This window comes from Ovis canadensis, chromosome 13 (genome assembly GCF_042477335.2).
Source record: "Ovis canadensis isolate MfBH-ARS-UI-01 breed Bighorn chromosome 13, ARS-UI_OviCan_v2, whole genome shotgun sequence".
Classification (NCBI taxonomy): domain Eukaryota; kingdom Metazoa; phylum Chordata; class Mammalia; order Artiodactyla; family Bovidae; genus Ovis; species Ovis canadensis.
The window spans coordinates 17,690,929-17,717,043 of NC_091257.1; the positions used below are offsets into that span (position 1 = coordinate 17,690,929).

Here is a 26,115-nt window from a genome sequence, read left to right on the forward strand (position 1 = left end):
ACACTGAAGAAGGTCTTTTAGTTTCTCTGAGTCTCAATTTTGGGGTATGTACAATCATAATAAGGTGTGTGCCTATCTTCTAAGGTTGTAGGGAGGATCAAATTTGTCAATGCACATGTGTAAGATGCCCCCTATTAAGACATTGTTATTTTGCTTATTATTCATATAATGAAATAGCCTTTAAGAATACGATATTTGGAGATCACTATAATTAAGATAGTGTATCTATTGCTGAAAGCTGATTCTGATTTATAGAGCAAAAATTTTAAAATTAAGCAAGCTACTGAAAATGTAAATATAGGAATTAACTCAGTAGTATATGTTTTTCTGTCCCACTGAAGGCTGGAGTGTAGTATGTGTGTGTGTGTGTGTGTGTGTTTATGTAACTGTGATTGTCCTAAAAGAACCTAAATAACGCTCACAAACTTCGAGTTCACTTACATTCCTCTTGGCAGAGAAGCCACATTATAGTGAGCAAGAATGGCTGACCCCAGCGTTCCAAGTCCTCATACAATCAAAGAACAGACTCACAGAAAATAAGCCGGAATAGATATACTGCACTGACTGACGACCTCCTTTGAGGAGGCGTTAATTTAACTTTAAACCCTGATCTCACTGAGAGCAGGGGAGAGAGGGGATGTCTCCAAAATGCAGGAGCTGTTGCCATAGCATTTTCCTTCTCTCTTCCTGCCTACTCCTCCTCCCCCAAAGCAGCAACAAATGGTGCTCTACCGCTTTCTTTCAGGAACCGGATGCATTTTCAGAAGCCAGGACTCCAGTGGTGTGATGTCTTCACCACCTAATCACCGGTAGGGATATTGAAGAAGTCTGAGGTGCTAGTAAGTTTCTCAGGACAGAATCATCTTTGCGGACGCAACTGCAGCACAGGAAACTGGGAGAATCTGAGCCCTCCCAATTCTCACTGGACCTCTGCATGAGCCCAGCCACCGTCACTTCTGCAACACAGCCGAATTCTTTCAGCACTAGCAGCGAGTCCGGCTCCCTCGCCGCGCGTTCCTCCCCTCCGCAGTGAACGGACTCGCATCAGCCCGCTCGGGTGCCGTCCACGCCGCGGCCGCCAGAGCACCGAGCTCTCGCCCGCCTCCTGCCCCCTCTCGCGGCCCCCGCCCCTCGCTCGCCCGGCTCACTCCAGCCGTCACTTGGAGGGATTCCCTCTCGGGCGGCCTCTGCAGCAGCACCCGCTGGCCTTATTCGCGGCTCCGGGAGCATGGATCTCCGCAGAAGAGCCCTTCTTGGCGTGGATGGACTTCGAGTTCTCCTGATGCTGTTCCGTGAGTAGCGTTTTGGGGACGATCAGAGCAGGGCGCACTCTTTGCAGAGAACGGAACGGGCACCGTACGGCAGGCAGGTAGCTTAAGGTCAAAACGTGGACGTAACGTTTTGCGGGTTGGTTCTCTTTGTGGGGGCGGGGGGTTGCGGAGGGCCTTCCCCTTGGTAGCAGGGAATTCCCCAGAGAGCCACACACCTGTATGGCAACCAGACGTGGTGCTCACACGGGCCTGCTTCGTGGCTTAGACCATTGGCGAGACACCTTTGTTTTAAAAGCCTAAAATGAGGAAAAAAAGGCCAGTCGGATTCCAAGTCAGTAAGGCTTTAAAGGTTTTCTAATTTAATTTTATTACAAATTAACAGCAGTCGAATTTGTTGCCGCTGGGGCAGAGAAACGGCCCGCAAAGCGCATGGTAGCCGGCGAGGAACTTCATCACCCCGAAGCCTGCGGACTGTGATGTCTCTCCACCTTGAGCCCCAGACGCGTGGGCTCGCTGAGCCCTGAACAGATAGGATTTGTTTTTTTCCGCAGATACAGTGACTCGAATCATGGCAGAACAAGAAGTGGAAAATCTCTCAGGCCTTTCCACTAACCCTGAAAAAGATATATTTGTGGTGCGGGAAAATGGGACGACGTGTCTCATGGCAGAGTTTGCAGCCAAATTTATTGTCCCTTATGATGTGTGGGCCAGCAATTACGTGGATGTAAGGCACTTTTTCCCTCCCGGCTTGTTCCTAGGGCTCCAGGGGCGAAGGGCACCCTCCCTCAAGACCCCGTGAAGACCTGGGTCGCCCGCCTTTCCCCCTAAGCCCTGCAGGCTGCTCCTGAATGCTGCATGGGGGTTCCGGCTTGTAACGCCTTCTGCTCGCCCCGCCTGCTTGGAAAGTAACCCCCCCTCTCTCCGCTCCCCTAACGGCCGGCCGGGTCTGCACGCAGAGCATCTAACCGCATGTTCCCGGACCTGGGAGCGCGCGTGAAGGAGCGCCCAGGCGCGCCAGACCCGGAGTTTGGACCCGCCGCCCTTGACAGCCCCCACGGGCCCCGCGCGCTGAGGGGGTGCGGGGCGTCTGTGTTCCCAGCTGATCACGGAGCAAGCAGATATCTCATTGACCCGGGGAGCCGAGGTGAAGGGCCACTGTGGCCACGACGAGTCGGAGCTGCAGGTGTTCTGGGTGGATCGCGCGTACGCACTCAAAATGCTGTTTCTAAAGGTAACTGCTAGCGAGGCTGACCGAGCCCCTGCAGACTCCGGGGGGTGCGGGTGGGTAGGGGCCGCCCCTCTGCCTCCCCGGCCCTCTCTGCGCCGGCGGTTCACGCGCACCTCCGCCGCTCGGCAGGAAAGTCACAACACGTCCCAGGGACCGGAGGCAACGTGGAAGCTGAGCAAAGTCCAGTTTGTCTACGACTCCTCAGAGAAGACCCACTTTAAAGACGCAGTCAGTGGTGAGTAGAGGTCAGCAGGGCTGGAGAGGGACCCTGGGGAAGAGCACACGCTGCTGGGATCACAGGTGTGGAAGCGGAATTCCTTAGGGTTTTGGAAACGCCCCAGGCTGGCTCTCAGGGGTGGAAGAAGGAAGCGCGCCTCAGTCCTCTGGCCTTCAGGCCTGGGAGACGCGCCGCAGACTCGGGGCCTGAAGGCCTTCGCCCACCGCCTGACTCGGGATGGGACGCCTCCTGAGGGCCTGTCTGCCCGGGATTGCCTCAGGATGGTTTTCTCAAGATTTGTCCTTTAGAGGAACGTGGAGAAGGACTAAGGCTGTGTTTTTATTTACTTCTGCCTTCCCCCCTCCTCCTTTTAAAAAGTTCTTATGCGCTAAAACACCAAGGGGGCAGTTATGACTTTCATTTTGGGTCAGAATTTGCTGGCCTTTCAGATCTTTCGGCCCATGGCTTGGGCCTCACCGCATCTTCAGTCTACTGCAGACACCCCAGAGTGGATTCTGAACCGTGTCCTGAATGTATTACTTTTTTTCATGCCTATCACTACAACAGTTCACCCAGATCCTCCAAAAATATCGTGGCAAGGAACATCCAAGCTCCAAATAATAATGTTGGCATCTTCAGGCACCATCCAAGATCACACTGAAATTTATATATTTATTTTGTAGATTATCTGATCTACTAATAAAGAAGCCATCCATCACCTGGGCACCTGAGTTAGGACATGATTTTTATTGAATATATACAAAAATACATAGATCATCTCTTCCATTTCACCCCTTATCAATCAAGTGAAAAGGGCAATTTCATCTCTTTATCAAAGTTTATGTTCAAATGTTTCCCACAGTTAAATTAGACTGAAGAAAGAAAAATCTTAATCCTGGGAAGGAGAGAAGGGAGGGTGGCAGGCTTCCAGAAATTATGTATCTGTACAGGGGCATCAGCCCAGAGCACTAGCAGCCACCGTGCTTTGCTGAGAAAGATATTTTATATTTTGCAGAGCAGTGTGAGATGTAGAAAACCAAGTCACTGTTCTTTGCATATTTTTGGAATCTCTGTTAGATTTTATTATAAAGGGTTGGAGGTTTAGGTATCACTCTTTGCTTCCAAAAAGAATTTCCAGATTACTGTTTAAGGAGCCCATGCTCATGAAAGGACAGGGGCATTAACATTTGCAGAGTCTTAGCCAGAGAGAGTAACAGGGCATGTCAGCGAGTGGGCTAAGAGGCAAGAGCCAGCTGTCTGGATCACCACAAGGAAGATTCTGCTAGCCACAGGCACCTGACCATTGCTTTGGACCCTTCCTGCAGCTGGGAAGCACACAGCCAACTCGCATCACCTCTCTGCCTTGGTCACCCCAGCCGGGAAGTCCTATGAATGTCAAGCTCAGCAGACCATCTCACTAGCCTCCAGCGACCCACAGAAGACAGTCACCATGATCCTGTCCGCGGTCCACATCCAGCCCTTTGACATCATCTCTGACTTTGTCTTCAGTGAAGGTAGGTGGGTGGGGAGTCCGGAGGAAGGAAAGAATCCGAGGTTGACTCAGGCTGGAGACGGAAGGTGACCTGTAGGGCACCAGGCTGCTACCCTTGGGTTGTCTCTAGGGTAGCATGGCCCTGCCTCCCTCTGCGATGCTTCTTAAAGACTGCAGGAAGCCGACTGAAAAAAATGGCTCTTCCTGCTCTTTCTTTCTCCTTCAAGTCCTTCTTTTCCTCTCTCCTTCTCCCTCTGTTCCTTTTCTCCTCCCTCCCAATTTCCCTTATTTTTTCCATTGTTTTCTTTCTCTCCTCCTTTGGCAAAAGAGGAAATTGGATAGGAAGACAGTCAGTTGGAAAAAAGCCTAGAATTTGATGCAAGTTTCCCAAGGAAAAAGCAGCTGAAAATTCCAAGCAGTTATCTAGAGAGCCGTGGATTGGAGAAAGGTCTTTGCTTGTATGGGTCTCAGTATCTTCATGGTCTCTAGACATGTCCAGCCCTAGGTTCTACCACTATAAATCTAAGTTTTGTGTGACCAAAATGCAATAAGGGTGTGTGTGTGTGTGTGTGTGTGTGTGTGTGTGTACATGCGCAGGTTACACAGAGAGACTCGTGAAGCTGTGCCTCTGTTCAACGTTCATATTTACAAGGAGGGATACCAGAGAGGCCCCAAGGAGGGAAGGCTCCCTGATCTTCTCCCTCTCAGGAGTGCAACAAGCTGCTTCTCAGTCTGTTCCAGCCCTGAAAGGAGATCAGGCAGGATCTAGCGGAGGCGAGTTTAGAGGATCCACATTCTCTTGGTTTTCTGCATCCCAGCAGAAGTAGGGGAGCTCACATTCTGCAGTTTGTCCAAACCTAGCAACAATTTACACTGGGCAAGCATAGGGAAAGTGAATTCCTCTAGTCATTTGTTTTTCTCTCTCTGTGTTGTCTAGAAGGGGCTTCCCAGGTAGGTCGAGGTAAAGAATCCACCTGCCAATGCAAGAGACTCAGGTTCGATCCCTGGGTCGGGAAGATGCCCTGGAGGAGGAAATGGCAACCTATACCAGTATTGCCTGGGAAATTCCATGGACAGAGGAGCCTGGCGGGCGATAGTCCATGGGGTCACAAAGGAGTTGGACACAACTGAGTGACTAAGCATCAACAATTGTCTAGAGGAGGTTGCTAGAGACAGTTTGATATTCTCATTTATTCTTTGTGGTTAAAAAATGAGATTTTGGTTGCATTATGGATGCTCACCTTTGGGCTGGGGATCCCCAGGTGAATGCCACCATTTAAATGTGTAGAATATTAGGGAATCTGCCTCTGGTCACACGAAAATCATTAAAGAATTCCCAAGGTGTCCAGCTTTCATCAACTACCCCTCTCAAAGCACACAGAATAGAATCCCTCCCCACAAGATTATTCAGAAGGCATTTGGGAATTCCTCAGTTAAACTCTCCTTGAGGGAAAGGTCTCGTTCTTTCTTGTCATCATATTATTTAGCACCTAATACAGTGCTTGGCACATTGCAGATGCCCTGTGAACTCCAGCTGAACTGACATTCCGAAGCTGTGGACTCAGTTAATGTGTGCATTGCATGCGCTTAGTCACTCAGTCGTGTCCGACTCTCTGTGACCCCCTGGACTGGAGCCCGCCAGGCTCCTCTATCCATGGGGATTCTCCAGGCAAGAGTACTGGAGTGGGTTGCCGTGCCCTCCTCCAGGGGATCTTTCCCACCCAGGGACTGAACCTGCATCCCTAAAGTCTCCTGCTTCGGCAGGCAGGTTCTTACCACCAGTTCCACCTGAGAAGCCCCAGGCTCAACTAATAGAGAGCTGCAAACGCTTCAGTGCTAAACAAATCAGAATTCAATAGATTCAGAACAGCAGTGCTGCATTCCCCTGTTATGCGGAGTATGGGCTATTCCATCTTAATGTGTTTTCTACAAAATGGAAACTAACCGTCAAGATGTTAACACTCAAAAATACTGTTGGTTATGAAGGTATTTAAAAATGGAAGTGTCTTTCTTAAACTCAAAATATTAAATGTAATGAAAAGTAATTGGACTTAGTTGGTGACCAGGAATTCGTTTTGAAAATATTGGATCATGGAGTCCCCAGAGTCCCTGCCGCAGACACTTTTGAGTTTATGTGTGTACCTGCAGTAGTCCCTAATTGCTCTTTGTGTTTTCCTGGCCTGCTGTTTTTAGGCACTTCTTCACTTCTTTGTACCACTGGTGCTAGAATTGCTGCTCTTACTGTTTCCTTACATCTCACCCCAACCCATCATGGGTTATTTCTAAATTGTTGCTTATAGTCATTTATGACTGGAGAAATCAGATCTCACGGATGTTAAAACTGTGTACAAAATAAGAGTAAATGGGTACCAAATAAAGATCGGGGATACTTTCCTAAAAATCAGTGATTATTTTAGCATAGACTTAATGATCTCTGTACAAAAAGCAATTTTAATCCAGTTCCAGGATCTAAATGGATAGTTTTAGAGAGTTTGTAAAGACGTGTAACTTCCTAAATGCAGATATATTCAGCACAGGCAAATTGGACTTGTCTCACCAAGGCTTTTCTGGGTAATAATTAGGATGTTGCCTCCTGTATGGTGCCTTGGGGCTCAGGCCTTGATGCTCCTGGGAAGAGGCAGGCCTCGGTTCAGTAGCTCATTGGATCGGTGTGCTTTTGTGTGGCTGGGCTTCTTTTGTTCCTGGCTCCTCCTGTCTGTGCCTCTCAGCACCTGCCCCCAGTATGTTTTGTAAGAGGCCATTTCACTTGTTTTAGTGGAATCTGAAAGATTGCTTTTGGAGTGCCTTTTCAGAACCCGGCACTTGGCTCCCACTCCCCAGAACAGAAGGGGACTCTGGATGTCTGGCTGCTGCCCGTGCGGGTGTGAGTGGGGGCTGCCTGCGTTCCAGTGGGGTGGTGGTGTCTGGTCACATGTCTGACACCCCCTGCAGGGCTGTGTACACGGCTTCTGGCATGTGCACGCAGGATCCGCCCCATGAGGGCGTCAGGTGAAAAGTCGGTTCCCTGGCGCCTGACCTAGTCTCCCACCTGCCTCCTTCATAGATTCTGAGACAAACGAGGATGGCTCAGTGAAACGGGTTAGTGGACACACACACAGCACTCACAGAGCCGCTCAAGTGGGGCTGACATCTTTATCACACAGACCCCTTTAGGACGTTGAACTCGGCTGCAGTACTGATCCCGGGTGTGTCTCATAGCCCCGCCGGCGCCATCTGCACGGTGCCCAGCTCTGGCGATCTTTTATCCGCGGTCTGGAGGCGGGGCCCACGACGCCTGGGTGATGCTGCTGGTCCACAGCAAACTAACTGTAGGCGCCCCGGCGGCGGGGGGATTTTGAGCCGATTCAGGAAAATGATATGAAGATAAGAGGCAGTAACGCGCAAGCTTCCTGGGGGCACTTGGGCACGGCTGTGTGGGGAAAGCCCTCCACAGCAATGGGACCATCCCGAGGAAGGTCTCTGGGGGCCGCTATCCTGGTGATGGGGAGGGGGTGCTCACACCCTGGTTTTAGTGTCTGGGTGATGTCCCCTGACAGCGTGGGGAGGGGTCCTGGGGTCACAGAGCTCCGGGCAGCAGAGCTCAGGGCTTTATCTGTCTCTTCAATGGGTGACAGCTGTTGGGTGAGGTTTGTATCCAAAGCAGATAGGCCCTAAATGACTAGAAATTCAGGCCATTTTATTAGATGGTTTTTTAGATGTTTACATGTTTAGCTGTTTGGACGTTTTTTAAAATAAGTGAATGTGTCAAAATTTGAGTTTGGCACAGGTGGGCTTTTGAGTTAATGGATCTCAGCCTGCAGTGCAAACGTAACCCACCAAGGGGCCAATCTGTATAGGCTGGCTTCTTCCTATAAAACATGCACTTGGTGTGGTGATGCTCAACCTGCAGTTCAGGGCAGCTCGTGTGTCCCTGCTGTGTGGGGCCCCTTGTCCTTCCCCAGTTTGTTCCTGGTGGTGGGGCCCTTTGAGGTTCAGGAGACTTTTGTGATGGGGGTGGTGCCTCCCCGGGAGGGAGCAGAGCAGGCTGAGTGTTTCAGTGGCTTGAGTTAAAGGCAGCTCTCATGCGTAATGACAGAAGAAATGGAACGGGACAAGGTGCCTCTGTGCCCCTTTGTGAAACATTCGGGTTTAATGGGCATTTATGTCACCACATATACACTGCAGCTGTTTAGCTGCTAAGTCGCGTCTGACTCTTTGCGACCCCATGGAGGTAGCCCACCAGGCTCCTCCGTCCATGGGATTTCCCAGACAAGAATACTGGAGCGGGTTGCCATTTCCGGGGCCTCCTTAATTCTCAAGGGGAGACACAGACAGAGAGACCTGTGAAGGATGGACTGAGGCCCCCGTTTAAGTGGAGAAACTGAGGCTCAGGGAGGTGAAGTAACCAGCCAGGGCTGTGCTCTGGGGGCTGCCAGCACTGTGACCGGAGCCTGTCTTTGGGTATCAGATCCTGTACGCTTAGCATCTTCAAGTCTCTCAGCTGCTCCTGCTGAGAAACTGTACCAAACCCGTGAAAGCAGGGGCCACCTTCAGAAAGGTGGTCGGGTGCCCTGAGTTCCTGAGCTCTTTATCATCGTTGCTAACAGTGTGATTGGGAGATACCACTTGATCTGCACTTAACCAGAACGCTGGGAAAAGCAGTCTGTATTTTATTGAAAATGAATGTACACCACCCCCAGCAGAGTGCCCCGAGGCTGGCTGCCGTGCTGCAGACCAGGGAGGGGTGTGCTGGTGCTGATCCAGAGCATTGCAGGTGCCTGTGGTTGACTTGGGGCCTCCCAGCCAGGAAAATAGCGCCTGGGTAACTGAGCCTTCTCAGGGCCTCCTGGAGAAGCATCCAGAGAGAGACAGTCCTGTTATTAACACTGCAGAGAGCTGTGTCCAGGGCTGGAACGCAAAGACCCAGTGCAGGGCCGTGTCGCCAGCCAGTCACAGAAAACTGTGTTCTTGCTACTATCCTGAAGCCTAGTGTTTTAGGTGGGGCTCCCCAAGAAACAATCCTCTGTAAGGACGTAAGGGCAGGTAGCTACCTACCATTAGGTAGGGTTGTGTGTGTGTGTGTGTGTGTGTGTGTGTGTGTGTGTGAAGTCGTGTCTGACTCTTTGCGGCCCCGTGAACTGTAGCCCGCCAGGCTCCTCTGTCCATGGGATTCTCCAGGCAAGAATTCTGGAGTGGGTTGCCATTTCCTTCTCCAGGGGATCTTCCTAACCCAGGGACTGAACCCAGGTCTCATGTATTGCAGGCAGACGCTTTATCCTCTGAGCCACCAGGGAAGCCAGGGTTAGTTAGGGTTAGAAACACCTAACCCTATTTAGGTGTTTCCAAAAAGCATTGCTCAGGGAGTAGAAAAGTTAGGTGGGAAAGCTAGCAGCTAGTGTGGGTGTGTCGGAGAAGGCAATGGCACCCCACTCCAGTACTCTTGCCTGGAAAATCCCATGGGCGGAGGAGCCTGGTGGGCGGCAGTCCATGGAGCCGCTAAGAGTCGGACAGGACTGAGCAACTTCACTTTCCCTTTTCACTTTCCTGCATTGGAGAAGGAAATGGCAACCCACTCCAGTGTTGTTGCCTGGAGAATCCCAGGGACGGGGGAGCCTGGTGGGCTGCCGTCTATGGGGTCGCACAGGGTTGGACACGACTGAAGCGACTTAGCAGCAGCAGCAGCAGTGCAGGTGTGTAAGTGAGCAGGTCGCCCCGTGAGCACCGGGGCTCACCCTGATGGAGACCCTGGGAAAGAGTGTGAGTTACCTGCCAACGGCCATCCGCCTCTGATGGCTCTCTGGGCCGTCTAAGCTGCGCTGGAGTTAGAGTCCATGGGAATGGGTGGGAACGGTGACTGCCAAGGGCCTAAGACCCGGTGCCTGTGTGCTGCGCCTCGGTCTGTGGTGTGGGAACCCTCCCGTCCTGGTGGAGCTCACAGTGGGAGAGAGTTTATACAGCTCTTCCTGTGCACGCTGTTCCTGGCACACAGCAGCTTCCGTCAGTTAACCGCTTTTCCCGTTTACTGTTGAGCTTACATCTTGCTGAGCGCATCCGCTTGTCTCCAACCAAAGATCTCCAAAGCCCACTCATCTTAGCGCTTTTTCAGTACACAAAATACATTTCGCTGAAGTTACAGGAGCCCGCCCAGAGGAAATACGGAAAGAGGAGCAAGCCCGTTCCTTTGGCTGCCCCATCAGACGGCAGGGCACGCACAGCTGGTGTCCCTGCCCACTTTCTGCAGCGGGAGGGCCCCGAGACACCAGCAGAGCCGAGCAGTCTGCTTGCCCGTCTCCACGCTGCCTGTTTGGAGACATTGAAGAGTTCTTAAACTTTTGCTCATCTCAGGGAGTAAGGACAGCTTTAAAATGTCGTGGTCATCAGAAAAAACAGAATAAATCTCACATCCGGGAGAACACCCTAAGATGCATCAGGATTGCAATGGTGGCGCCAGGGTTGCGGTTGAGGGCACCTGAGCTGGTACCTGGCGGCCGCCCATCACACCTCTTCTATCTGATCTGACCAGATCTTGTTCTTTCCATAGACTGCTCTGGTGGTTGCTTTTTTCCAGTCGTAGACCCTGGGCCTCTGTTTTGTGTTCTCTAGAACCGTGAGCACAGCCATGGTAGAGGTGTGGGGGAGCCCCAAAGCTGTGGAGGCAGACAGAGAGTCAGGGGTCTCTGAGGGCCCAAGGCTGGATGCTGAGCTGGGCGAAGCCGAGGGATGCTTTTCTCCCAGGCAGGGGTCAGGGGAAGCCATCCTCCGTGGTTACATAACTGTGGGTTAACTCATTAGTTTCCTGCACAGGATCTTAACCCTGGTGTCCGTAGGGTTTGTGGATAGAATTCACGGGGGTCTGCAAATGTCAAAGGGAAACATTCCCATCTTTATTTTCACTGATTTCAAATTAATATTTAACATTTCCTTCGATTATAAATAAAGGTAACAACCCCCAGTGGTATTAGTCATACCCATGACTTTGTCACTAGCAGAAATCATAAACATTTTCTTTCCACATTTTGCGCAGATCTTGCAAAGTAACAATTATGCTGCTCACTGCTTTGCAATCAAAGCCAGCCTACATGTGTGCTAATAAATACATATATAACTGTCCCCTGAATTATTTTAAAATACTCTAATAGCTGATTTCAGTGTAGTGCATTTTCTGTGTAATCTTATGTTTTTCATTTTATGCATTTATAAGCATTTTTCTGAGAAGGGAAGATGGTTTCATCACACTGATACCAAAAAGAGGATAACTCTGCTTTAGTGGGTCATGACCAGCACTATTCTATTTATTTTTAATTGTACTCACAGCTACTATTTGTCACGATGATGTAGTAAGGATACACAGCTGGATCACAAGCGAAGAAGGCGCAGTGGCTTCCGGAGGAACCCACGTACAAGTTTCCTAGTGGTGCAGCGTGCAGACTCTAGGGCGCCCAGACTTTGCCAGTTGCGGCTCACAGGCTTCAGTGGTTACAGCATGTGGACTCTAGGGCGCCCAGACTTCGCTGGTTGTGGCTCACAGGCTTTAGTTTCCTGAGGGATGTGGAATCTTCCCAGAGCAGAGACTGAACCCAGTGTTCCTTGCATTGCAAAGTTCCTTATCCACTGTACCACCAGGGAAGTCCTGGATGTTTTAATAACCTAGGTTAGGAACCCAATAACTTGAATGTTGGCCTATTTAATTGATGTTTTTATTTTACACTGTATAGAAATATTAAGGGGTTAAGTCTTAGAGTTCGTTGGAAATACTGTTTCTGAAGAAAACATCTCCCTAAAGTTTCCTTGAGAAATCTTCTTCTGGGAAGGGGATGGATATAATTGCTTTACAATGTTGTGCTAGTTTCTGTTGTACAACAGTGTGAATCAGCTATGTAGTATATGCATATCTCCTCCCTTTTTTGAGAAATCTTTCATCTCTATCTGCCTTTTGGTTTTCTTAAGCAGACTTAATTAATCATAATTCAGAATATTTTGGTAGGAATTAATCATAATTCAGGATCTTTTGGTAGGTGCTCATTGCCTTTTTCTTTCACATTTCAGAGCATAAATGCCCAGTGGATGAGCGGGAGCAGCTGGAGGAGACCTTGCCGCTGATTTTGGGGCTCATCCTGGGCCTCGTCATTGTGGTCACGCTTGTCATTTACCACATCCATCACAAGATGACTGCCAACCAGGTCCAGATCCCTAGGGACCGGTCCCAATATAAGCACATGGGCTAGAGGCCGCTGGGCAGACAGCCCCCAGCTGCCGCACCCCTGGCCCTGGCTGGATCAGGCAGAGAAACAACAGCACTTCACACCTGCACATGGGATATACCAACATAGCTCCAGTCAAACAGACTTGGGTACGCAAGGCTTGCTTGGCCTGCATCCATGCTTAAACAGGGATGGGGGGATTCGTTTGGATTCATGGGGTGAATGACATAGCCTTTCTGAGAGGTAGGAGGGGTGGGGTCAGCCAGCTGTCATGCTGTGGTGGCTTGGCCTTGACGCTCCAAGGAGCAATGCAAACAACTCGGAGGAATATCTGGCTCTGAAGTGCAAGGGCTGGAACCACAGTTCTTTTGGAAAGACACCCCTTAAGGTTCAAGAGGAACATTGGATGCTCCGCTCCCTTGAGCACAGATGGCTTATCCTATACTATCGTCAGTGCACACAAAATACAGCCTCATGCTCCCTGCAGCAAGACCCCTGAATGTGATCCATGCTTCTGGCTGGCATTCTGCATGTCTTGTGATTGTCTCGGGAATGTTTCACTGCTCCCTGCACCCAGCGAATTCACAGCACAAGAACTTGTTTAACGTAACTATGCAGAGTTGTTTGGACTTTATGTCAGGTCCAGGTATGGGGACCTGAAGAATCAATCCATGTGAGCTTGTCTCTCAAAATGAATTAAAACACACTACTGTCTAGTATTTGGCTGCTTTCTTGAAACAAGTCAACAAAACTAAAAATGGCCTGTGTGACATCCACAGGCGAGAAGGGGGATGATGAAGATGGGCTTTTCATTCCTGTAAGAGGAAGAGCCAAGAAAGAGCAGGAAAATAATAGCAGGGATGGAGGAGTTGGCTTTTCCAGGTGAAAACCATGGATTTGTTTTGGCAAATATAAATAGGTTTAATGATGGCACCTCTTCACTTGGTCTTACCTAAAAAGCCGAGAAGTGATAATAATGGCACCTCTAAAATAGTTTCTGATGTTTCTTGATCTTGAGTCTGGCATTTCATTTTGTATTAAAAAGCTGGACCGAACATAGTAGCTTGGACTGAATTTTGAGATAAAATGTAACCTACTGAGTTCCTTAGAGAAAGGTACGTAGCTTGGATTTCATCCACCTCCTAAATAATCGTTGTTCAGTTCTGAGCTAGAAGAGTGAGACCCTCTGCTCTGGTGTTAGGGTGGGGATCTATCAAGCCCCATTAAACCACCCCCGCACGAGAGGCAGCTTCTGAGTTTTCTCCCCAAGCCTTCAGCTGTTGACAGAAGCACATCCTTAGTATTTCCTCATCCCAGCAAATCTTGCTAAGTATCGACCAGCTGCTGTCCTCTGACCTGCCCATTTGCTGCCGTCAGCCTCAGTCTTTGCGAGGATCTCTTTTCAGTGTCTGCCTGGTACCAGTGAGGAGCAAGCCCCGATTCCTTGTAAAAGCCGCATGTGGCACAAAGAAACGGAGAAGCCCCTGGTGCTGGTGGGCACCTGACCCCTGTTCCCTCCACTCTCTCATCTGTGATGGGGGTGGACACCTGACCCCTGTTCACTCCACTCTCTCATCTGTGATGAGGGTAGAACCTGCTCCCTACCAGTTCACTCCACACTCTCATCTGTGACGGGGGTGGACACTTGACCCCTCACTCCACTTTCTCATTTGTGATGGGGGTGGAAATTGCTCCCCACCCAGTTCACTCCACTCCCTCGTCTGTGATGGGGGTGGACACCTTCCCCTGACAGTTCACTCCACTCTCTCATCTGTGATGGGGGTGGACACCTGACCCCTGTTCACTCCACTCTCTCATCTGTGATGGGGTGGAAACTGCTCCCCACCAGTTCACTCCACTCCCTCGTCTGTGATTCTGGTGTACATCTGCCACCCCCTCCCCAGTTCACACCACTCTCTCATCTGTGATTCTGATGGACTGCTGCCCCCCTCCCACCCAATTCACTCCACTCTCTCATCTGTGATGGTGTGGACTCCTGCTCCCCCAGTTCACTCCATTCTCACATGTGATGGGGGTGGACTCCTGCCCCCCCCAGTTCCCTCCACTCTGTCATCTGTTATGGGGTGGACTCCTGCCCCCCCAGTTCACTCCACTCACTCATCTGTGATGGGGAAGACACCTCTTGCCCCACCCTAGTTCACTCCATTTTTCCATCATCTGTGACTGTCTCACCCTCCATGCCCCAAACATGACAAACTCTTTTCTTTTTAGCATCTCATGTATTTTAAAGAAGTTTCCTATTTATCTTGAACAAGGTTTTATGGAGAAACAGGCTCTGAAGTACATCCATGAGTGACCCTTTCTTTCTGGATCCTCTTTAGAAAACTTTAAAAAACTTCTGAGTGGTATTTCTGAAAACTCCATGTTTACATAATTTGTTTAATCTACTTTTACAAAAGTAAAATTGTGGTTTTTTTTTTTTAAATTTTACTTTCACAAAACATAGGATTGATTACTAGCTTTGGAATCGTCGCTCATCCATTCATTCAGCAAATGTTTTTGAGTACTTGCTGAGTGTAGGCTCAGTGCTGGGTGTACAGCGGTCACCTTGACAACTGGGAGTCTCTACAGGGGCAGGTTTAACAGGAAAGCGCACATACACACAGATCACTGGAGAAAGAACAGGGTACCTCCGCACTTCTCAACGTGTTGCCACGTGGTCACATCCCTATGGCTAAGCTAATTAAATCTTTCTAGAATCCAAATGTTGTAATTCTCAAAACTGAGTGATTTATTTCTACCAGTGATACAAAGTTTGCATAAAAAGCCAGGACCATTACTATTATTACTAATTGTCTCTTCTTTATCTAGCAGTCCTAAAATTAAGTCTCAAGTTCAGCCTACTTTCTTCACCTTATTTTTCTCAGCCCTTTAAAAATCTTCATTATCAGATAAGCAAAATAAAGGAGGGCCCTCCTGATGAGGGCAGGGTTGGTGGTCTCCGGGTGGACAGGCAAGGTGCCCAGAGGTATGGCTCACGTCCATTACCATTTTTCTGCATTGCCGAAGCTCCTGCGGCAGGAGCAAGCTAGGGCAGAGGTTTGTCTATCTGCATTGCTTCCCAGGCTCAGAGACAGGAAAGAAAACAACAGCTAAACCACAGATGCTCAATTACCCCTTTAACCGTCATTTTTCTGTTTTATTGGAGTTTTAAACACAAATGCCTCCGGGCACAAAAAGATGCTGTGTCTGCCTGCTGGTCTGCCAGCCTGTAAAAGCCAGGCCGTATGAAACATATGCATGCTTCTCAGGGGAAGAGGGAGTTTAATTTCTATTCTGAGCCTGATTCTTCGCGAGATTCCATCGCTCTTGGGAAATAGCTCCAAGTGAATCTGCCTCAAGGGCCGGAGAGACTGTTCTCCAGCCTAAGATATTCCTCTATATTGTAATAACTCTGTTCTTGCCAATTCCCCAGTCTTTCCATTAACAAAGACTTGGCAAATCCATGTGGATGAAGGAGATACCAGAGAAATGAGAATGGAGACGTGCGAGGAGCGATGGCAGGAATGGCCTGCAGCGTGTGGTGGAGGCAGCATGCACCGGGGTGTTTCATGGGGCAGGGTTGTCCAACGCGGCGCTGGGCACAAGCACCTCCCTGGAACAAACAGCTGAGCAACCTGAACCAGACGGACACAGCTTTCCATCTGTGTCTCAAAGTGCGGCTTGCAAACAGCCTGCAACAGAATCATCCCTTGGGGCGCTGAAAAATGGCAGTTCTAGGGCATCAAACCAGTGACTGAGAATCTCCATGCCACGATCCTGGAATTGGTAGTTTGACTATTTGCTCTCTCCGAGTAATTCGGATGTAGCAGCATGAAAACTTCTGGTTAACAACAACAACAACAAAAACAGTTAGCTACCAGGATACTTGCAACATTAGCCAAATTATCGGGCTTCTCTGTGTTCATCTTCTCATCTGAAAGTGCAGCTCACTGCTCCCTACTTGCAAAGTTATGTGAGGATACACAACAGTACATTTAAATCCTGAGACAGCCCTAAGAACCCAAAACAGATGTCCTTTTCATTATAGGGGACTGGAATGCAAAAGTAGGAAATCAAGAAACACCTGGAGTAACAGGCAAATTTGGCCTTGGAGTACGGAATGAAGCGGGGCAAAGGCTAATAGAGTTTTGCCAAGAGTACCCACTAGTCGTAGCAAACACCCTCTTCCAACAACACAAGAGAAGACTCTACACATGGACATCACCAGATGGTCAACACCAAAATCAGATTGATTATATTCTCTGTAGGCAAAGGTAGAGAAGCTCTATACAGAGAGCAAAAATAAGACTGGGAGCTGACTGTGGCTCAGATCATGAACTCCTTATTGCCAAATTCAGACCAATTGAAGAAAGTAGGGAAAACCACTAGACCATTCAGGTATGACCTATATCAAATCCCTAATGATTACACAGTGGAAATGAGAAATAGATTTAAGGGACTAGATCTGATAGACAGAGTGCCTGATGAACTATGGACAGAGGTTCATGACATTGTACAGGAGACAGGGATCAAAACCATCCCCAAGAAAAAGAAATGCAAAAAAGAAAAATGGCTGTCTGGGGAGACCTTAGAAATAGCTGTGAAAAGAAGAGAAGCAAAAAGCGAAGGAGAAAAGGAAAGATAAACCCATTTGAATGCAGAGTTCCAAAGATCAGCAGGAGAGATAAGAAAGCCTTCCTCAGAGATCAATGCAAAGAAATAGAGGAAAACAATAGAACAGGAAAGACTAGATATCTCTTCAAGAAAATTAGAGATACAAAGGGAACATTTTATGCAAAGATGGGCACAATAAGGAACAGAAATGGTATGGACCTAACAGAAGCAGAAGATACTAAGAAAAGGTGGCAAGAATACACAGCAGAAGTATACAAAAAAGATCTTCACAACCCAGATAATCACAACGGTGTAATCACTCGGCTAGAGCCAGACATCCTGGAATGTGACGTCAAGTGGGCCTTGGAAAGCTTCACTATGAACAAAGCTAGTGGAGGTGGTGGAATTCCAGTTGAGCTTTTTCAAATCCTGAAAGATGATGCTATGAAAGTGCTGCACTCAATATGCCAGCAAATTTGGAAAACTCAGCAGTGGCCACAGGACTGGAAAAGGTCAGTTTTCATTCCAATCCCAAAAAAAGGCAATGCCAAAGAATGCTCAAACTACTGCACAATTGCACTCATCTCACATGCTAGCAAAGTAATGCTCAAAATTCTGCAAGCCAGGCTTCAGCAATACGTGAACCATGAACTTCCAGATGTTCAAGTTGGTTTTAGAAAAAGCAGAGGAACCAGAGATCAAATTGCCAACATCTGCTGGATCATGGAAAAAGCAAGAGAGTTCCAGAAAAGCATCTATTTCTGCTTTATTGACTATGCCAAAGCCTTTGACTGTGTGGATCACAATAAACTGTGGAAAATTCTGAAAGAGATGGGAATACCAGGCCACCTGACCTGCTCTTGAGAAACCTATATGCAGGTCAGGAAGCAACAGTTAGAACTGGACATGGAACAACAGACTTGTTCCAAATAGGAAAAGGAGTACGTCTAGGCTGTATATTGGAGAAGGCAATGGCACCCCATCCCAGTACTCTTGTCTGGAAAATCCCATGGACAGAGGAGCCTGGTGGGCTGCAGTCCATGGGGTCACTAAGAATCGGACTCGACTGAGTGACTTCACCTTACTTTTCACTTTTGCATTGGAGAAGGAAATGGCAACCCACTCCAGTGTTCTTGCTTGGAGAGTCCCAGAGACAGGGGAGCCTGGTGGGCTGCCATCTATGAGGTTGCACAGAGTCGGACACGACTGAAGCAACTTAGCAGGAGCAGCAGGCTGTATATTGTCACCCTGCTTATTTAACTTCTGTGCAGAGTACATCATGAGAAACACTGGGCTGGAAGAAGCACAAGCTGGAATCAAGATTGCCGGGAGAAATATCAATAACCTCAGATATGCAGATGACACCACCCTTATGGCAGAAAGTGAAGAGGAACTAAAAAGCCTCTTGATGAGAGTGAAAGAGGAGAGTGAAAAAGTTGGCTTAAAGCTCAACATTCAGAAAACTAAGATCATGGCATCTGGTCCCATCACTTCATGGGAAATAGATGGGGAAACATGTCAGACTTTATTTTTGGGGGCTCCAAAATCACTGCAGGTGGTGATTGCAGCCATGAAATTAAAAGACCCTTTCTCCTTGGAAGGAACGTTATGACCAACCTAGATAGCATATTGAAAAGCAGAGACATTACTTTGCCAACAAAGTTCCATCTAGTCAAGGCTATGGTTTATCCAGTGGTCACGTATGGGTGTGAGAGTTGGACTGTGAAGAAAGCTGAGCACCGAAGAATTGATGCTTTTGAACTGTGGTGTTGGAGAAGACTCTTGAGAGTCCCTTGGACTGCAAGGAGATCCAACCAGTCCATCCTAAAGGAGACCAGTCTTGGGTGTTCATTGGAAGGACTGATGCTGAAGCTGAAACTCCAATACCTTGGCCACCTCAAAACATACTTTGTTGTCATGGTTATAAAATATTAAATAACAAGATTTGTGATGGGTCTAATAACTACTGTAGTTTCAAACAAGAAATATAAATGACTTTTGGGCGCATCTCCAATAAGTGTAACATGGTGATTTCTGCTGAAGAGGCATACCCAGGTGATGCTTATATTATGGTGATTCGGATATTATGGATATTATGAACATAGGCACCACAGAGAGAGTTGACCCATTGGAAAAGACCCTGATGCTGGTAGGGATTGTGGGCAGGAGGAGAAGGGGACAACAGAGGATGAAATGGCTGGATGGCATCACCGACTCGATGGACATGAGTTTGGGTAAACTCCAGGAGTTGGTGATGGGCAGGGAGGCCTGGCCTGCTGCAATTCATGGGGTGGCAAAGTGTCGGACACGACTGAGTGACTGAACTGAACGGAAGCACACTGGAAATGCTCCATTCGGCTTCCCAGGTGGCTCAGTGGTAAAGAATCCACCTGCCAATGCAGGACACCCAGGAAACTTGAGTTTGATCCCTGGGTCAGGAAGATCCCCTGGTAGAGGAAATGACAACCCACTCAGTATTCTTACCTGAAAAATCCTGTGGACAGAGTAGCCTGGGGCCGGCAGCCATGGGGTCACAAAGAGTTGGACATGACTGAGCTTATGTGCAATGACATTCTTCTAGCATCATTCTTTACATGTGTGTACGAATTTTACCAGCTATACACATTCACAAATGACCCCAGAAGACCAACACAAGGTTTGGTTTTACTTCTTTAACCTGGCATCCATTTTCTATGTCAGTTTATTTTGAATTCAGAGAATGTTCCTAAGCAGGGATTCTCTCCACTCTCAGCCCAGAGGCTCAGGAGTTTGTCAGTTTGGGGGAGATAGTCAAGGTCCATGAACTTAGGTGAGAAAGAAAATTGCACTTCCAGTTTTACTAGCCTTAAATGAAAGGTAGCATTTCCTTCAATTATGAACATAGGCACCAAATCACCATAATATAAGCATCACCTGGGTATGTGTCTTCAGCAGAAATCACCATGTTACACTTATTGGAGATGCATCCAAAAATCATTTCTATTTCTTGTTTGAAATTATAATAGTTATTAGACCCATCACAAGTCTCATTATTTAATATATTATAACCATGACAGCAAAAATATATTTTGATAACTGTGCTTTAATTGATTTCCTTTGTGAGCCTATGTATTTTATTCACTTTAAAACATTTTTCTGAGGAGTCCTTAGGCCTCAGACAGCCAAGAGGTACAAAATTAGGTTAGGAATTTCAGGGCTGATGGCTACTTAAGTTGTCATTTCAAAAAGAGTGCATGTAAATATAAACTGAGTTACTTTGCTATATAGCAGAGATTGCCACATGTTGTGAATCAACTATTCAGATTCAGTTCAGTCGCTCAATTGTGTCCAACTCTTTGTGATCCCATGAATCGCAGCACGCCAGGCCTCCCTGTCCATCACCATCTCCCAGAGTTCACTCAAACTCACGTCTATCGAGTCGGTGATGCCATCCAGCCACCTCATCCTCTGTCATCCCCTTCTCCTCCTGCCCTCAATCCTTCCCAGCATCAGAGTCTTTTCCAGTGAGTCAACTCTTCAGTGAGGTGGCCAAGGTACTGGTGTTTCAGCTTCAGCATCACTCCTTCCAAAGAAATCCCAGGGTTGATCTCCTGCAGAATGGACTGGTTGGATCTCCTTGCAGTCCAAGGGACTCTCCAGAGTCTTCTACAACACCACAGTTTAAAAGCATCAATTCTTCAGCACTCAGCTTTCTTCACAGTCCAACTCTCACATCCACACATGACCACTGGAAAAACCATAGCCTTGACTAGACGGACCTTTGTTGGCAAAGTAATGTCTCTCCTTTTGAATATGCTATCTAGGTTGGTCATAACTTTTCTTCCAAGGAGTAAGCGTCTTTTAATTTCATGGCTTCAGTCACCATCTGCAGTGATTTTTGAGCCCCAAAATATAAAGTCTGATACTGTTTCCACTGTTTCCCCATCTATTTTCCATGAAGTGATGGGACCAGATGCTATAATCTTCGTTTTCTGAATGTTGAGCTTTAAGCCAACTTTTTCGCTCTCCTCTTTCACTCTCATCAAGAGGCTTTTTAGTTCCTCTTCACTTTCTGCCATAAGGGTGGTGTCATCTGCATATCTGAGGTTATTGATATTTCTCCCGGCAATCTTGATTCCAGCTTGTGCTTCTTCCAGTCCAGCGTTTCTCATGATGTACTCTGCATATAAGTTTGCCTGGAGTAACAGGCAAATTTGGCCTTGGAATACAAAATGAAGCAGGGCAAAGGCTAGTAGAGTTTTGCCAAGAGAACACACTGGTCATAGCAAACACCCTCTTCCAACAACACAAGAGAAGACTCTACACATGGACATGACCAGATGGTCAACACCGAAATCAGATTGATTATATTCTTTGCAGCCAAAGGTAGAGAAGCTCTATACAGGCAGCAAAAACAAGACTGGGAGCTGACTGTGGCTCAGATCATGAGCTCCTTATTGCCAAATTCAGACTTAAATTGAAGAAGGTAGGGAAAACCAGTAGACCATTCAGATATGACCTAAATCAAATCCCTTATAATTATACAGTGGAAGTGGGAAATAGATTTAAGGGACTAGATCTGATAGATAGAGTGCCTGATGAACTATGGACTGTGGTTTGTGACATTGTACAGGAGACATGTATCAAGACCATTCCAATGGAAAAGAAATGCAAAAAAGCAAAATGGTTGTCTGGGGAGGCTTACAAATAGCTGTGAAAAGAAGAGAGGCGAAAAGCAAAGGAGAAAAGGAAAGATATAAGCATCTGAATGCAGAGTTCCAAAGAATAGCAAGAAGAGATAAGAAAGCCTTCCTCAGTGATCAATGCAAAGAAACAGAGGAAAACAACAAGGGAACATTTCATGCAAAGATGGGCTCAATAAAGGACAGAAATGGTATGGACCTAACAGAAGCAGAAGATATTAAGAAGAGGTGGCAAGAATACACAGAACTGTACAAAAAAGATCTTCACGACCCAGATAATCATGATGGTATGATCACTCACCTAGAACCAGACATCCTGGAATGTGAAGTCAAGTGGGCCTTGGAAAGCATCATTATGAACAAAGCTAGTGGAGGTGATGAAATTCCAGTGGAGCTCTTTCAAATCCTGAAACACGATGCTGTGAAAGTGCTGCACTCAATATGCCAGCAAATTTGGAAAACTCAGCAGTGGCCACAGGACTGGAAAAGGTCAGTTTTCATTCCAGTCCCAAAAAAAGGCAATGCCAAAGAATGCTCAAACTACCGCACAATTGCACTCATCTCACAGGCTAGTAAAGTAATGCTCAAAGTTCTCCAAGCCAGGCTTCAGCAATACGTGAACCATGAACTTCCAGATGTTCAAGCTGGTTTTAGCAAAGGCAGAGGAACCAGAGATCAAATTGCCAAATCCGCTGGATCAAAAAAGCAAGAAAGTTCCAGAAAAACATCTATTTCTGCTTTATTGACTATGCCAAAGCCTTTAACTGTGTGGATCACAATAAACTGTGGAAAATTCTGAAAGAGATGGGAATACCAGACCACCTGACCTGCTCTATATGCAGGTCAGGAAGCAACAGTTAGAACTGGACATGAAACAACAGACTGGTTCCAAATAGGAAAAGGAGTACGTCACGGCTGTATATTGTCACCCTGCTTATTTAATTTATATGCAGAATACATCATGAGAACGCTGGGCTGGAAGAAGCCAATCAACTATACCTCAGCAAAAATAAATACATAAATATATAAAGTGACAGAATCTGTCAGGCTCTCTGCTGGGGAAAGAGTTACAAAGGCTCATGTGCCAAATGAAATGACAGTTATTTGTTAGCACTAGTCCTGTGTTTTGTAGACCCTGATCTGAGTGTTGAGGACACATTAGTAAACAATATGGGCAAAAATCCCTGCCCTTATGAAACTGAACAGTGTGTGTGTCTGTGTGTGTGTGTGAGTGTGTGTGTGTGTGTGTGTGTGTGTGGCCTATTCAGGTATGATTCATGTACTATCATCAACCAAGCAATTGGGACTTGGTTAGGCTCTGTTAAGGTGGTCTGTACATGACCTTGCCATACTTTTTACCTTTAATTTTTTTCAAAATACTGTCAATGATGATGGGGCATAAACATCAAAGCATTTGCCATGTGGGTAAAACTTCCAGGATAAGGAATCTCTATGCTTTTAAAATAGTGTATTTTGACCCAGAAATCAGGAACCCTTCAACTTTCTCAAGTCCCCTTTTCGTCCTTCATCAGATCTATTTATGTAGATGTTGGCAGGGTCGCACCCATGTTCCCTTGGCCCTTCCTGGAGCTTGTTTGCTGATGATTTCTGTACATGCCCATGGCTTTCTGTGTCTCCCTCCCTCTTTGTCAGAGGGAACAAGCGTTCTACATTCATAGGGCAAGATGGAAATTCTGGGGGATGATGCTCTAGAAGCAGCTCTCAAGCAGCGAGGGATAGGAGATGGTGGATAAAAACTCTTAGCCTCCTTGCTCCTAGAAGGATGATTCTGGAGCATCTCTCCCAGAAGGTCTCTGGTGGGACAGAGCCCCAGGCACCCATAGGGGTGAACTATTCATCAATACACACCTGTTTTTCAAACCTCTGTCCCTCCTGGTCTCATCTCCACACTCCCCATGTCAAGTGAGCTTCCTGGGGTCATCTCTCAGGAAGCAGTTGTAGGTGTGTCTTTGTCTGAGAGTCTCCTGTCAGAATCCACACTAAGGTCGTCTATTCTCTTGATTCAGAGTACACACATTTCTGTTGACGGGTTTGCTGCACAGTCTGGACGAGTGCTATTTCATCTCCCTGTCACAGAACTGCTCCTGCTTGTACGTTTTGTATCTGCTTCAGACCAAATTCATCTTCTCTCTGCCTGAAATCTCATTACCGTTTCTTTGATGACCCAGTGAGAGTCACTGGATCGATTTGACCAGAGTCTGAACTTACTGAGTTGATAACTTCATGGAATGATTTTATTTTTCTAGTAATTGCTACTGAGTGTGTTCTTCCCAGTGGATGTAGGGAACACAACAATAACTCAGCCTGATTCTATCTGTCTAAGCCATTAAAGAAGACAATCTCATTTGAATTCAAAATAACACCCCTTTCCTTTGCTCGGGTTAAGCTTGCATTGGAGAAAGAGAAGTAGCAAGGCATAGGTAGTGGCAGGAAACGTGGTACACTTTCTTATTCTTTCTTTCTTCTGAGTCCCTCCCCCAAATCAAATCTCTTATGAACTCCTGGCTCAAACTTGTGGGGAGCCATCAGGAGGGGAGCGTTCAGTAACCCAGCTGGCTGCAATCAGCTGCCTGGAGATGCGGTTGGAGGAAGGTGAGATGTCTGAATCTCATTTGTATCCGCCTGAAGACAGCCTCTGCTTTTGGAGTGGTCATGGTGTAGATGATATCTGTGGTTTTAGAGTAATATTCAGCTCCTCCCCAACTTCTGCACACTGTAGAAAAGCAGCTGTGGCCTTCCCTGGTGGTCCAGTGGTTAAGAACCCAATTGCCAGTACAGGGGACACAGGTTTGATCCCCAGTCCAGGATGATTCCACATGCCATGGGGCAACTAAGCCCACGTGCCACAGCTATTCAGGCCACGCTCCAGAGCCTGCGAGCTGCAACACCTGCATGCTGCAACTGCTGAGGCCACCACAACGAGAAGCCTGTGCCCTGTACCTAAAGAGTGGCCCCGCCAGCCCCAACAAGAGGGAGCCCATGCGTGGCAACAAAGACAACACAGTCAAAAACAAAACAAACAAATAAATGGGGAAACAAGGAAAAGTATTTCCCTTTGATCCCCCCATGGTGCATGCCTCCAATGCCCTCGCCAAGTTGGGCACCATCCCATTTCTTAGTTAAGCGCTTGCCATGCTCCCTGCTCCTCTCCACGCACCATCGGAGCCAGAGGAAATGGGTGTCTTCTATGCCCACCAAGGGTTTCAGGGACCTGCCTGGGGAAGGTTGCTTCCATCTTTCTCTTCCCAGGCACACAATATATACTATCCAGAGGTCTCATCCTGAGTCTCAGGCTATGTATGTCTTGAGGGTTTTCACTTTCTGAAATTTCCAGATGAGAAATGAACTCTTTATGTATCAGCATCCCTCCCAGCTTCATGGGATAAATGTTAACATCTCCCCTGTCACCATGTGGAGGAGGGGTCCCAACACTCGTTTTCAGTCTCCCAGAGAGCTTCTCTGATCCAGAACAACCTCCTGACTATATCTGTTTGGGGTAAAGACATTTAGATCAGTCCAGCATCTTTTGAACAAGAGAGGTAGAGTAAGAATCTTTGGCCATGAATCCAGCTTTCCTTGAATTTGGCCTTTCAGACTTAATTTTTTCTTCTTCACAGCAGTATCTGCATTCTTGTCTTACAATGTTTGTAACCTCTGGGGATAGGAATGTTTATCTGTGGTTCATGTCAATGTGATTTTACATATAATTTTATAGCAACTCATTTGCATTCCCCAAGGTCATAAAGACATCATTCTTGTCACTCAAGAAACAAATTCAGGAAATCACTAGAGTTTCCAATGACACAGTGGAAAAAAAGGCAAACATTTATTTTTATTTGCAAGAGCAGTTTCTGCCAATAGTTAGTGCTCACAAAACCTTTTAAGCTACAGTAACTTTTGGTAAACTCAATGAAGACTTTAAAAAAGACCCAGTGATAAGAAAATTACAGAAAAATCTCCATTACACTGTCGAAAATGTTTGGAATCCAAAATCCACTATTTTCTGCAATGGTTTGTAATATTTGCTCTGGTTAAAAAAAGATTTTCTTTTTGCTTCCTTTCTACTTCTTCATAGTCCTGGTTAAGTGAATACAATCTCTCCCATATCTGCCATTTTCTGGATTTAGATTATTTTCATTCTTACATCCTTATATTAATATTTTAACATTTTACATAAAACATTGAGTGTGTTGTGTTTTATGAAAAAAATTGTAGATCCTACTTATGATGAGGCATTTCCAGTTTAGTGAAAAACTGAAAATCTAAACAGTAGAAAGTCATTTTATGCCTTTTTTTCCTTTTTAGCTATAATAAATAATTAGCAACCTATTAATTACAAACATTCTTAATTAGGCTGAGAGTAGCCAGAGCATTTTCAAAATTTTA

At 47.0% G+C, this 26,115-nt stretch overlaps 1 protein-coding gene across 1 annotated transcript; it reads left to right on the plus strand.

Moving 5' to 3' along the window:
• The first annotated feature begins 635 nt into the window (after positions 1 to 635).
• LAMP5 (lysosomal associated membrane protein family member 5) lies at positions 636 to 13,125 on the plus strand. The gene is made up of 6 exons (XM_069548201.1): positions 636 to 1,292; positions 1,823 to 1,995; positions 2,371 to 2,502; positions 2,629 to 2,734; positions 4,042 to 4,230; positions 12,255 to 13,125. The coding sequence occupies exons 1-6, from the start codon at positions 1,229 to 1,231 to the stop codon at positions 12,431 to 12,433; spliced, it is 843 nt and encodes a 280-aa protein (XP_069404302.1). The 5' UTR covers positions 636 to 1,228; the 3' UTR covers positions 12,434 to 13,125.
• Positions 13,126 to 26,115: the final 12,990 nt, after the last annotated feature.

Bases quoted from the DNA above. Each gene is read 5' to 3' on its own strand.
- LAMP5 (XM_069548201.1), top strand. From the start codon at position 1,229: ATGGATCTCCGCAGAAGAGCCCTTCTTGGCGTGGATGGACTTCGAGTT. The intron at 2,503-2,628 runs GTAACTGCTAGC...GCCGCTCGGCAG, and splicing joins TCAAAATGCTGTTTCTAAAG to GAAAGTCACAACACGTCCCA. The intron at 4,231-12,254 runs GTAGGTGGGTGG...TTCACATTTCAG, and splicing joins TGACTTTGTCTTCAGTGAAG to AGCATAAATGCCCAGTGGAT.